The sequence below is a fragment of the Lepisosteus platostomus genome, chromosome 1 (assembly GCF_059453375.1).
Source record: "Lepisosteus platostomus isolate fLepPlt1 chromosome 1, fLepPlt1.hap1, whole genome shotgun sequence".
In the NCBI taxonomy this organism is placed as follows: Eukaryota; Metazoa; Chordata; class Actinopteri; order Semionotiformes; family Lepisosteidae; genus Lepisosteus; species Lepisosteus platostomus.
In genome coordinates, this window is record NC_142611.1 from 3,722,267 (window position 1) to 3,734,740 (window position 12,474).

Genomic DNA, 12,474 nt, shown 5'->3' on the forward strand with positions numbered 1-12,474 from the left:
TCAAGCATTATATCTGAGAAAAAGAAGAGCATCGCTTATGACTCACAAAACACTATCCTCACACTGAAGTATGGCAGTGGCAGCAGACTTCTGTGGGGGGGGGGCTTTTCATCTGCAAGGACTGGTAGGCTTGTCAAAGCAGAGGGCAGAATGGATAGAGGGAAATATAGGCAGATCCTGGAGCATCTTCAGAAGAACTGAAACTGGGACGGAAATTCATATTTTAAAAGGACGATGACCCCAAACACAAAGCCGAAGCAACCCTCGAGTGGCTTGAAAAGAAGACGGTGGACGTCCTGGAGTGGCCCAGGCAATGTCCAGACTTCAATCCCACAGAAGATCTGTGGCACTAACTGGAGATTGCTGTACACCACCAGCTCCCCCAGTAACCTGCAACAGCTGGAGCAATTTTCCCCAAGAAAGAGTGGGCGAAAATCAAACCCGCAAGATGTGAAAAGCTGGTGATGACACTGCAAAAACTTGAGGCACACCATTAGGCCTTGAGGAAACGGCTCAGAACTTCTGCGACATGAACAAGCTGTTTGCGGTTTTTCCTGCTGTTATTGCCGAGTTTCCTGGAAACAATCTGGATTTCCTCTATAGGTCCAATAACGTTCAGCACATTTGGAGTGAACCTACTGGGCCGCTATCACCTTCTGAAGCAGTGAAGGTGCTCCAGATCAGCCAGCTGTGTGGCTCAGAGGATTTGTTTTTGCATGTCTGTCCTCGGAGAAGCTCCGGGAATTTGGAGATGCCCGAGAAAGAGCAAATTCCACCCAGGGATGAACTGCACAACCCAAATAAGCAAATAATTTCACAGTGTACGATAAACAGTTAACCCTTTCCCACACAGAAACTCTTGCTTGGCACAGTACATAAGGCGTGTGTCACATACTCCTTAAGTCCAAAAAGAATCAAACCTTAAAGTACGTGAGTATCTCTGTGATCTGATCGTACTTTTACATTTCAAAACATTAACAAAACAGATGCAGACATTACTGCAAGAAATGATGGTGTTATGTTTATCCAGTTTGTCTTTAAAGTAAAAACAACCTTCAAAAATATATATTTTGGAAGCCAATGTCAGGGGCTGTATATCCTTTGGTCATATCAAAGGTGTTGTTTTGGCTGTGAAAGACTAAGCTTGGTTCCAACTGATGCCAAGAGAGGGAACAGCAGTCACTGCTGCATTTATATGGTTGTGAGCTTTGATAAAGATGGTTTTTGCTCATCTTTGAAGTCAGACACTTTCCAGCTGGGCTAGCTGGCACTGTGAGCTGCAGTTAACCCCTTCAGATGGAGATCCATCAAGCCCTCACCCCTCAGCCCCCAGCCTGGAAGCTGGAATGAAACCTGTCAAAGTGAAAAGCTGGCCGCCTGTGACCAGGAAAGAAGAAAGCCTGTACGTGCAAGAGAGATTTGTTCGTTATGTCTGAGAGAAGAAAATGTCGGCACCTTCTTTTAGCTTCTTCGTACTGCAGACTGAGTCGGACCTTCTCAGCCAGCGTGGCCCTGCTCATCAGACCAGCCTGTAACACAGAAAAGGGACAGAAAAGCAGAGAGCTCACACAACCGTCTGATCTTCTCTAACGCATATCTCCTGCAAATACTGTTAGTGCAAGTCTCTCATTCGGCATGTTTTCCCTGTAAAACAACACATGCTTCTTCCTTTAGGCCATTACTACCCTGTTCCACCCCAGAACCCAGTTTTCCACTTCCACAGTATCAGGCTGGATCACAGAAAAACATCACATGTAACGACTTCAAGTGACTGGTTTTAATATCATTAGTAACTCTAACTCCCTCCCCCCCGTAAGCATTCCATCTGGTCAAAATCAGAGCGGTTTGTGCAAAACTGTGCCCTGTAAGCAGCTTATTTTCTAGGTTGACCTGTACTTGACTTGGATTTCTATCATACGCTTTAAGTGCTGTGGAAAAAAAATGTTTTTTTAGAAAAAGAGAAAACACTTGTTCATTAGAGAGATGAAAAAAATCCCGTACAATAGCACGGATGGATGGAATACATTTTTCTAGCAAGAATTCCTGCATGTTTTTGCACGTTGTCTCTGCGAAGGCTCTGATTTCCCGCCCCCTTACAAGTGACGTGCGGGCTACATCAGAGATGCCTCTAGATTGATTCTGGGCACGCATGGGGTCCCGCACTCTTTGGTGCCCCGTGCAGATTGGGGTGCCCTGCACCCCCCGTCTGCAGGGTCAGGCTGGCTCCCCGGAGCTCTGCAGGACAAGGCCGCTTTGTGCAACGGATGCGCGGGTCCTTGCAATGTCAAGGAGCTCATTAAAAGTAAAGTGGACTTGAGGATTGCCCGGCAGCTACTTTTTTGCTGGTGTATTTCCAGCGCATTCCCCTTGCCCTTCCACCCACTTCGGCCACCACTGCACAGGCTTCTCCCAGCTGCACGGCGGGGCTTCCCGTGAAATAACAACGCTACGGGCGTGCCGGGGAGCCGGCCGCGCGCCGCTGGGTTCTCGCCCACGCGGCACGAGGGAGGCAGCTTGCCGGGGTCGGGTATCCAGGAGAGGACGACGGCGAGGGGGGCCTGCGGACCCTGTTTTACCACGAGGGCCGTCCCTAACCTAGCGAAGTGCGGGGGTGAAAGGGGGCTGCTGGGAAACAAGACCGCCCCCACGGGAGAGGCTACTTGACCATCTTACATATTTAAATCAACTTCTGAGGCGCGAACGAGAGACGCGAACGTTTCGGCACAAACGCGCTCCGCAACAAGCCGCCGACAGAAGCAGGCGAGCTCAGGACACACGCAGGCTGGTTCCGCTCCGGATTACGGCTCACCTCCCCCGAGACGTCGGTCTGCGAGCCGGCGTCCAGCACGTGCCGGGACAGGAGGAGCTGGGAGCTGGAGGTGTCCCGCAGGTCGGGCTCGGATCGGCGCATGCTCTGGTCCGAGTGGAACCGCTCCTTCAGTCTGGCCAGGCTCTGCGGCACCCGGGAAAGAGGAGAGACACTCTTTCGTCCCTTTCGAAAACACACTTGTCGGCACTCAGTGTTCCCCCAAAACATCCCTGCTGATGCAGTATAGTTTCACCACACTGCTGAACCCATCAACAGCTCTTTCCTTTGCTGTTCAGAAAAACGTCTTCAATTAAAAGCAACGATCTGACAAAACACCACAACATCTGAAACACAATGCTAGACAAATTAGGTCACTTATTTAATGGCTTTTAGGGGAATACTTCCTTTTAACCCCACTATCATACAAACAGAAACAATTACTCTGTAGTCCCTGGATAATTCATTGCACCCACAGAGCATTCTCTGTATTTAATTACAATACCTGCATCAGGTCCTGTTTCTCTTTTTCTCCCGAGCTGATTGCTTTCCGAATGGATTTGAGCTCACTCAGAATAGCTTTCGCCTCCTTAAGCTTATAGCCACTCTGGCCTCCAGACATTTTTTGGTCAATTCTAAAAAGGAAAAAGAGAAAGTAGTCAAACTCCATTTTTTTTAATTCATATTTGACTATCTATATGCAGCACTCCTCCTTCACACAATTCACTACCACAGTTGGTCAGCAAGGCGAAACACATGGGTTGTTGAAAGCAAGCAATAACAAAAAAATACCCTTGAGATAAATAACCGTTAACTAGGCCTGAACTGTAAAAACATTTTCATTGAAAACAAAAGCAGAAGACCAGCAAATCTTCCCTATGAAAACAAACTGTAATCTTTATTGCAGGAGAAAAGTTTTAAAAAGTTTTGAGTGTAAAGGAAACGATTTTCAAACAAGTAAAATACATGCCCTGTGCTATATTTACCAGTGGAGTTTCATAAGCAAATCAACTGTTTTTCTCCAATAAGTAACATAACCATGCATGCTGTGCACTGATGGCACTTAAAAACAGAAAAAAAAAAACAGCCGTGAGATGTTTAAACCAATGGGATCTGCTTTCCTAATGTCCTTCCTTAATCAGTTCAATGACTTGCGCTATAAATACTGAAATAAAAACATTTAGACTTTGACAATTTACAAAGTTACTGTCACAAACATTTGGTGCCAATAAATCGTATGTATACTAGATTCTTTGTTTCCTCAGACATGCAATTTAGCATCTTAAATAACAAAAATTGGATCTCTTTTTAAACAAAATTGCTTGCAAACAGGTCAAGCTCAAACAACGCTTCATTGTTTAATTAATATAATAAAAACTGGCTTGCAGGCTAACCTTTAATCCATGCATAGCCATGTGAGTATTGCTTCAGTCCCATGATTCACAGCCTGGCGAAGACTGTGTAGCAATACTGATCGTTTCAGGTGGTCATTTTCAACCCCAAATATGAATTTTTGAATTACTACTATTAGTGAATACTGCTGGGAGGGAAAATAGGATCTCTAACCCATGTACATTTGTATCAAAATCAATCACTAAGGGTCTAATGAATAATAATTTGTTCAGATACTAAATAAAAATGAAAAATACCACAATTTAAATATACTGCACAAGCTATATTGTCTTGCAAAATATTTTCCTGTCCTGCTAACTTTCCACATTTTCTGGCCATTTGTGCTTGCAATAACAACACTTTGAAAAAGAACTTTATATTTAGACCCTACAATTTTCTTTTCAAATTGCCAAAGCTAAAACTGCTGCTCAATAAATACATAAATACCACCCATGCTACCTTAGTCACTTCAGGTGCAAAATATTTGATTGAAAGGTCACAAAAGTAGTGTAAAGGTCTCTGTGTGTAATCAAAGTTGTTCAATGTGATTTCAGAGTAAGGCTTCACAGACGCCCAATTTCAAGTCACAACACACACAGTGGAGGATATGGCACTGCAACCACAGAGACCAAAGAGTTTCTGAAGCAAGTCAGGGATAAAGTGGTTGAGAAGCACAGGTCAGGAGAAGTCTAAATATCCCTCTCAGTATGGGGAAACTCATCATTAAGATTTGGAATGTGAACATGCCACCCAGACACACACTACCAAGGGCACCAAGGTGGCCAGGCCACCCTACTGAACTGAGCAGCTTCAAAACATTTCTAAATTCTGAGATGGAAGTCACTTCTGTGACCGATTAGTGAGAAAGAAGCCATAACCGGAAAAAAAAAAAACCTGGCAAACAGTTTTGAAGAAAAAGTTAGTTGAATAAAACTGCATACATTAGCTGTAATTCACTAAAATGTATTATTATGGGTAAAATATTATACTTTTGCAGGGACACAGAAGATGTGGGACGCAGAATAATCTCTTTCAAGCCTTTTCCGCTCCTCAAAGTTATTAACACGCTTGAAATGCCCGCATTCTTCTTTATCTGCCAAATGTTTCAACAAATAACAGATAGTCCCCAAAGTAATACAGCAGAAACAGTGCCTTTGAAATCCTGATGTCCACTGCTTCTGTAGCAGAGCTAATCTCGGCCAAGGGGCAAAGATCGCTGCCTTCGCACTACTGCTGTGCAATCGCACACGCAGGCTGAAAAAGCCTAGGGAAGCAACGGCCTACACAATGAATCATTCATTAAAGCACAGACAGGTGGTCGACACTCTCAAGTCAGCGGAAATCTATGTTTACTGGAGAGTTTATAAGAGAGGAGACCCAGGATGTGAGGCAACCAAAACCCTCTCCTTAAAGCCCCGGGAGTCTCACGAGCCTGAAGCCCCTTTAATAATTATCGAGAGCCTTCAAGGCTCATGTTACAGCTGATTTTTCTATGAATTTCTTGTCTGACTTAGCCTTCCACCCTTAATTTTTAGGTTACCATTGCAATACCCCCCTCCCATCTCTACAGCAGTGGGATGAAGTTTTCACAGATGCTTTGCATCCTTGTCCAGCTGGATATCAAGGTCATGGAAAAACCCTATAGTTCACTCCCCCAAGCTACAGAGAGCAGGAACGCAAGACAGAGCCGGGAACTCCTAAGACTATTAAACCCACACTCCTGGGTATGTGCTTGCTCAGAGGTGAGGCAAGTTATCCCAGTACGCGTTTTATCGACTGCAGACATCGATTTGGTGCCAATCAAGTACCGTACCCGTACCAGTGCCACCTTGCCCTCAGATCTCACCCTGCAAACCCAGAGACATATTAAGGCCTTTGTCTGAACTCCACCGCAGTAACAGAGAAGTGTACGACAGGCAGAGTGCCACTCGCACAAACAAACTTACTGTTGTAAGGTTTCAAAGCCTTGTTCTTTGTACATAAGCTCTTGCTTCATTTGTGAGAGTTCTCGCTTCAGTTTATTCACCTATTGAATGAAAGCAGAGATGTTAGTTCAATCTGTTTTTATATGTACTCATGGGGAATAAAAATGGCTTAAATACCCATGGAAAGCTCCACGCCAATTATTTCAATTAGTCATTTCAATCTCGCTCGGCTGATGTTTTTCACCCTCCTTCAAATTTAGTTAACAGTATTTCATAACCAACTTTAAAAACACTTGGCTTCTTCCTCTATGCACAAGCTTGCTAATAGCTTTAAGATAAAAACTGGCATTACCAAAGAATTTAAATAGTTAATTTTGAAGGATATTCTTTGTTGCTTACTTCATACATTAACTACAAATTACTTAAAAGCAAATATTCCACAAGCAGATTTTGTTCAAAACTTTATATTTCACCAAAAGTTTTTAGCCTTCAACAACCAATGGGCTTTCTTAATTCGCACTGCAACAAACACAATTATGCACATGAAGCCAAAAAGAAATTTGATCTAAAAAATCCTTACTCTGACTTTCGTAGTGGATATTTCAGCTTTTAGTATGTCAGGGTCGTATTTTGTGCTTGATGAAGATCCTGAGAATACTACAAATAAGAAAAAAAAAACAAAATTAGTTTCTTCTGAGATAAGAAAACCCGAAGAACACAAACAAATTTGCACTTAACATCGCACTTAAAATTTCCCTCTACTGTATCAGTTCCAACATTTTGGTCTTGTGGTAGCCGCCCAAAAAAATGAAACCAGTGGGTTAAAGAGCTCCACCTCCACTGGCTCAGGGCTCCTCTTATGTCGCAGTGACTCAGGGCCCCCATGTCTTTCCGTGTGCTTGTGCCTCTCCTCCAATCAACGCTAATCCTCCCGCATGGGGTGGCGTAGCCTGGGACGTTAAAAAGCAAGCGGCACTCAGGGGAATGCACAGGAGGTTCATGCCCGCTCTTCCTCATTCTCCCGTGTGCGGCTGCAGGGTTTGTCCTTACGAGCCCCCCGGTGAAAAACATAGTGGGCTGTCCCAGAGCTGGCGGACTGAACCAAAGTAAATGAGGGGAGTCAAATTTGGGAAAAAATGGTCAGAAATGTGGAGAAATTCAAGCACTGCAATGTAAAACAGGAGTTCACAAGAACTCGACGGGCCACGCTGAGGAGCAACAATTTTGTGAAATCCGCCTGCCTTCGTCAAAAACGCTGATTAGCTGGAATACTTTCAACGTCAGTACTCACAGCTGGTCCTGGAGCTTGACTTCTCCTTGTAGGCATCGTTGAGGCGCACGTACTCGTCCAGGGCGAGCGCCAGCCTCTGCTCCTTCACCTGGTACAGCTCCTTCTGCGTGCTGAGGGCATCCTGCGCCACGGTCAGGTACTCCTTCAGCATCCGCTCCTGCTCCTTCCTCCACTCCTTCCGGGGGTCCTCCAGCTGGGTCGTTTCTGAGCGTTCGCGCACACACATACACACACGCGGTCAGTTCAGCATTCCCGCACCTGAAGGGTCTTTTTGAACAGGCAACCGACAAGAGGCCGGAGAGGCCGGAACGAGGTACCGTGGAAACACGCCGGTGGATGGACCCGGGTCAGACCGCGACGTGCACGCGGGAGAAAACGAGAAGCTGTGGATTCTGTGCGGGGGGGGTGGGGGGTTGGGGTGAGGGCCTGGGGGACTTTACTTGATCATGCACAATAAGAGACAAAATACACAAGCTGTAATAAAGTGACGCCCGAGTGTGCTCATAACCAAGACTTTAACCAGTCATTTTGCTTTGTATTATGAAAGAAGACAACAGCTCCTAATCTGAAAGTTTCTTGCGTACAGCACCTGACAACACAGAGCAAACTGTATCTTAATCCAAAATCCTTGATGAATCCAGCTGAAAATATCCTGTTTTCTTGGAACAGAAACAATAAAGCAAACATTTTGTTTTGTGTGTCCTAGAGTGGTGGGAGAAAAGTTAAATCATCCAGTAATGGGACACCAAAAAGTGGTATAAAAGGAGACCTGTTTATTCTACTTAAGATCACACAATTACCAAAAAGGGACTGGCTCACAAGAGACGAAATCACTTACAGCAGACATGCCTTATAGGAGGTGGCTCTGAAGAACACACATTCATATCTTTATTTGTGCTTCATACAGCAAAGGACATAAAGATCAGAAGATGACACCTAGCCTCTGTCAAACCTGATAAACCTTTGCTTTAATTAATTTTTTTTTTTAGTTAGCTGTAGAAGATTCACTTCATACTCCAACAATGCAAAGGTGGCATGGTGAAGTGAGCAAAATATTTTCAAAAGATGTCATTCACTTAAGCAGAAGGAAATTTAAACCAACTGCACACTTTGCTGTCAAAAATATCTATTTTATTGTTGCTTGCAAGCAATATATGATTATTCTTTTGCTTTTGTCAAATTATGCCAGCCTAGGCCAGTTGGTTAGTCAGAGGCAAACACCCAACATTCTAAGATCTACTTAACACCAGTAACTAAGAAAACAGGAAGTTATTAAGCTCTGAACTATGTGACAGACATAATGAAGAACTTTTACATAGAACTGCATTGTGCAGTTCCAAACACTGTCAAAACGCCTTGTACCAAACCAGTTTTCAGCTTAAAGAGCCTGAAGTTGTTTGCACATAAGAATGAAGAAAGAAACTTCAGGACACTTTCTTTTGAAATGCTTCTGAAGGGAGAGCGCTACAAATTAAAATGAAGTTCCTCTTTTTGCAAAACGATTTAAAAAAAGTCTCAGCCCTTCTGTGCCACCTTAAGTATGTCAGCAATGCAGAGACTGTTGACTATGAGGAATAACCAGATTTTCCCCAGGGCACCTCTGCTTTCATCCACATAATTACTTCAATAAAACCAGTCATTTACCTCCAGCAATTTTCAACCTCATTTAGCCCACTACTGTAATATCTTTTTTGTTTCTGATCTTTTTTTATAAGATCTCCTTTATTTTCGGCTTTACAGTGAGCACTGGAAACTTTAATACTTCAGCGATATGGGAGAAATTCACTCATCTCCATCAATGGCTTTGATTATGATCCGAGGAAGCACCTTGGGATGCTGTATCATAAAAGATACCACAGAAAAGAAAGCTTGTTATTTTCTATAATAAAGCTATTTATTATAGAAAGAGGTTGAGGATAATTGACTTACATGAGCCCCTGGGTAACTAACAAAGCCAATATGTTATACAAACTCTCTGGTGGACTGTACAGGTGTTGTCTCAGGAGATAACTTGTGTATGTTACTTTCATCCTCTGCTTTCATCTATGTTTTAAGTACTCTTTTATTGCTAACAAAGCCTTCATGAACAGTAAAACATGTTGAATTTTCTGTTTCCTTGTGTTACAAGTTACAAGACCGGAGTCATAACTACAATGCTGCATTGCTGATGAATGGTTTCTAGAATAACATCTGCCCTGCGACTCATTATGTTCACAGTTCACAGGGCAAACACACACACAAATATAATCCATGAGCACTGGCTATCCCCGCCAGCATGTCTTTGGAAGGTGGGACGAAACCAGAACACCTGGCAAAAACACATGGAAACACGCATGCATGTCCTGACAGCCAGACACAGGAAACCACAGCTACCTCACTCGGCTAACCACGATGAGCGTCCAAGGACGGCAGGGCTTCAGATATAGACTTTCTTGAGCCTGCTTACGATTTATAACAACTAGTGTACCCAACACTTTGTTGGACCTGGGACCCACAGAGGTTTCTCTCACGGTGGGGGGTGTTTTCCTCTCCTCCAGAAGAAAGAGTGAGCCAATCCATTCATGCTGTTCCAATAAGTGTAGGGTATGCTCCTTCAATGAGAATGTCCTTCTGAAGGCTCGTGAGTTATGTGGGTTATGACACCTTAAGATCCCTGCTGGGGATAATGAATTTTAACAGGAATAAAACATAGGACAATTAAGTTAATAGAGGAGACCCCAAATCCCTCAGAAAAATACTCCTTGGGCAAATATAAGCATAATTTTTACTTCTCTCTTCTGAAACATGTTAAAAGCTGGATGTCACTGAAGTTAGTACAACAGTGCAGATATAGGGCCTGACCCAGAGGAATCTTTTAGTTACACCGGTGATCTCATAATTCACACCAAATTAGTGTTCCATAGGTCTGCACTGTGTAACCCTTAAGAAAGGCAGCAAAGCTAAGCTACTGCTACTACAGTATACAAGGACAGAGACAGACAATTCGTGAAAGTACAGCATGTTCATTACTTGTAATCAGTTCAGTGCGAAAGGGAGTACCTGCTAAAAACTCACATCAGTCAACAATGTGGTGTGAAATGCCTAACTGCCAACAACAGTTTTAAGGTGCAACCTGTAACAATGAAAAGAAAAGAAGACAGCACTTGAACTGATATAGTATTGAGCAATCACTCTGAGTATGTTGCCTACCCAGTAGTTAGGGTATGATTCAACTTTCATCATGGACACATACAGTACAAGAGGTAAAAACCAACAGCAATGCCAAGCCACATACCTGTCCTCTAACGAGAGGGCATCAGTATTGGGGATACAGAATGATACAGCTGAAATGTGACATGTGACACATTGCTACAGATCATGCCCTGAATTCAAAGATAGGAAAGTCACAGCCTTCAATATTGCTAAACTGCATGATTTTGTGAATGCAGACCAGTCTTCACCTTTTCGATTAGTATTTGAAGTCCCTGTATCAACAGGTGAAATAGCACAAACTGAAAAGCGCTAACAGCATTAAATTCCCAAAAGGTGTCAAACATTTAATTCAGAGCACTGAAAATTTACTTTGGTTAAATGTACCAGATGCGTCCCTGTAGTAAATGTTAGCGTCCATGGTGTATGTTAAAAGCAAAACAATTTTCCAAATGAATACGCTTTAAAACCTGTCTTGCGGAATAAATAAAAAAATAGCCTTTTAGCGTGATGGAAATTCAACAACGTTTTGCCTAAAGCTTTTCAATTATTAGAAAAATCATTACCACCGTTACGAAAAAGAAATGTTGCGTAACAAGCCCCCGGAGGTGTTCAAGCCAAAACCAAAAATAAGAAACAAGCTCTTCTCTCCATTCATTTCTGAGCATCAGTTCCCCAAACTATAGTTTATACCCACAAGCAAAAATGTATTCAAACTCAAAGCTGCCGAAGTGAGAGGTCTGTCGTGGACAAGCCTACAGGTACGAAAGGATGTGGGGTCATGAGTTGGCAGAACAGGACTGGAGTCAGAGAACCAGCCCCACAAAGATGTGAACATCTAACCCCATCTCCCAGTCAGGTGGACATAATCACAAACAAGCGGCCCAGTGCAGCAGGCTGGAAAGACACACTTGACCTCCTTTCGAACTTGCTCAGCGGTAGGTTGCCTCCCAGTGATTTGAACAAAAAGTGCCCCTTCAGAAGAGAACGTCAGCGGGCGAAGTTGCAATCAAATAAACACAAAGAGGGGGAAACAGGTACGTGACTGGAGGCCGAGCTGTATCGCAGGGGTTGAGGGCAGCAGCAGCAGCGGACGACGATGCTCAGAACACCTTCTTGCCCCTGTGAAATTGAACTCTCTAGGCGAACAAACCATAGAATCTGCTGAATGTGAAGAATGTGCAGATATCCTTATTTTAAGGTTTCGGCAAACCTGCGTAATTTTCTGACACTAATTTGCAGATTGTGCTGCATTGAAAAACAAAAGAGCCAGTGACTGCGAGTTCCTGAAACATACTGTACTTAATCTTGTGTTTGCCATGTAGAGGGCAACCACATTTTTCACTACCCCGTTACAAACCGTGGCGCTATACTGATGGGGCACTGTGATGACTAGCGCCAGTCCGCATCTTCTAAATGGGGAAAACACTCTGGGACAGACACATGGGGCAGCAGGCAAAATCCTGCATTCGGAATTAAAAGCTCTCTTTCTCTGGAAAAAAAACCAAAGTGCTTGAGGCAAATGTATGTCTGTGAGCATAACTCTCTTACTGGGAACTCAGATTAAAGAATAATGCACAGAGCTGGCAAGTAAATATGAAACGGGCCACACAGGGAGATAATCACCTTTTTATCTTGAGCTTAAAAGACTAGTGATGTCCCTGCATAGCTTATCCAATAAATTCAGAAACATCCTTGAATAATGTTCATTTACAGTACATCCCCACACGCTGTAAGAAGTATCACTGCAGGTGCAAACTGATATTCCCTCAAACACATTTCTTAATAACGACTGGGTTTCATCCTTGATCAGTCCCAAGATCTGGCTAAGAAGCATTTTTCACGTATGGAAGGGCCACTGGATGAGTGTT

The 12,474-nt window shown here is 43.5% G+C and overlaps 1 protein-coding gene across 1 annotated transcript in view; it reads right to left on the reverse strand.

Annotated features, from left to right (window-relative positions):
* The window catches only part of LOC148677536 (protein WWC2-like), a 71,939-nt gene that overhangs the window by 28,026 nt on the left and 31,439 nt on the right, over window positions 1–12,474 (reverse strand). Inside the window, exons 3-8 of the mRNA XM_088642284.1 lie at window positions 7,415–7,618; window positions 6,704–6,780; window positions 6,145–6,224; window positions 3,312–3,441; window positions 2,810–2,953; window positions 1,456–1,529 (exon numbers count right to left, since the gene is read on the reverse strand). Of these exons, the coding sequence (XP_088498410.1) occupies window positions 1,456–1,529; window positions 2,810–2,953; window positions 3,312–3,441; window positions 6,145–6,224; window positions 6,704–6,780; window positions 7,415–7,618 (709 nt within the window). The remainder of the gene's footprint in view (window positions 1–1,455; window positions 1,530–2,809; window positions 2,954–3,311; window positions 3,442–6,144; window positions 6,225–6,703; window positions 6,781–7,414; window positions 7,619–12,474) is intronic.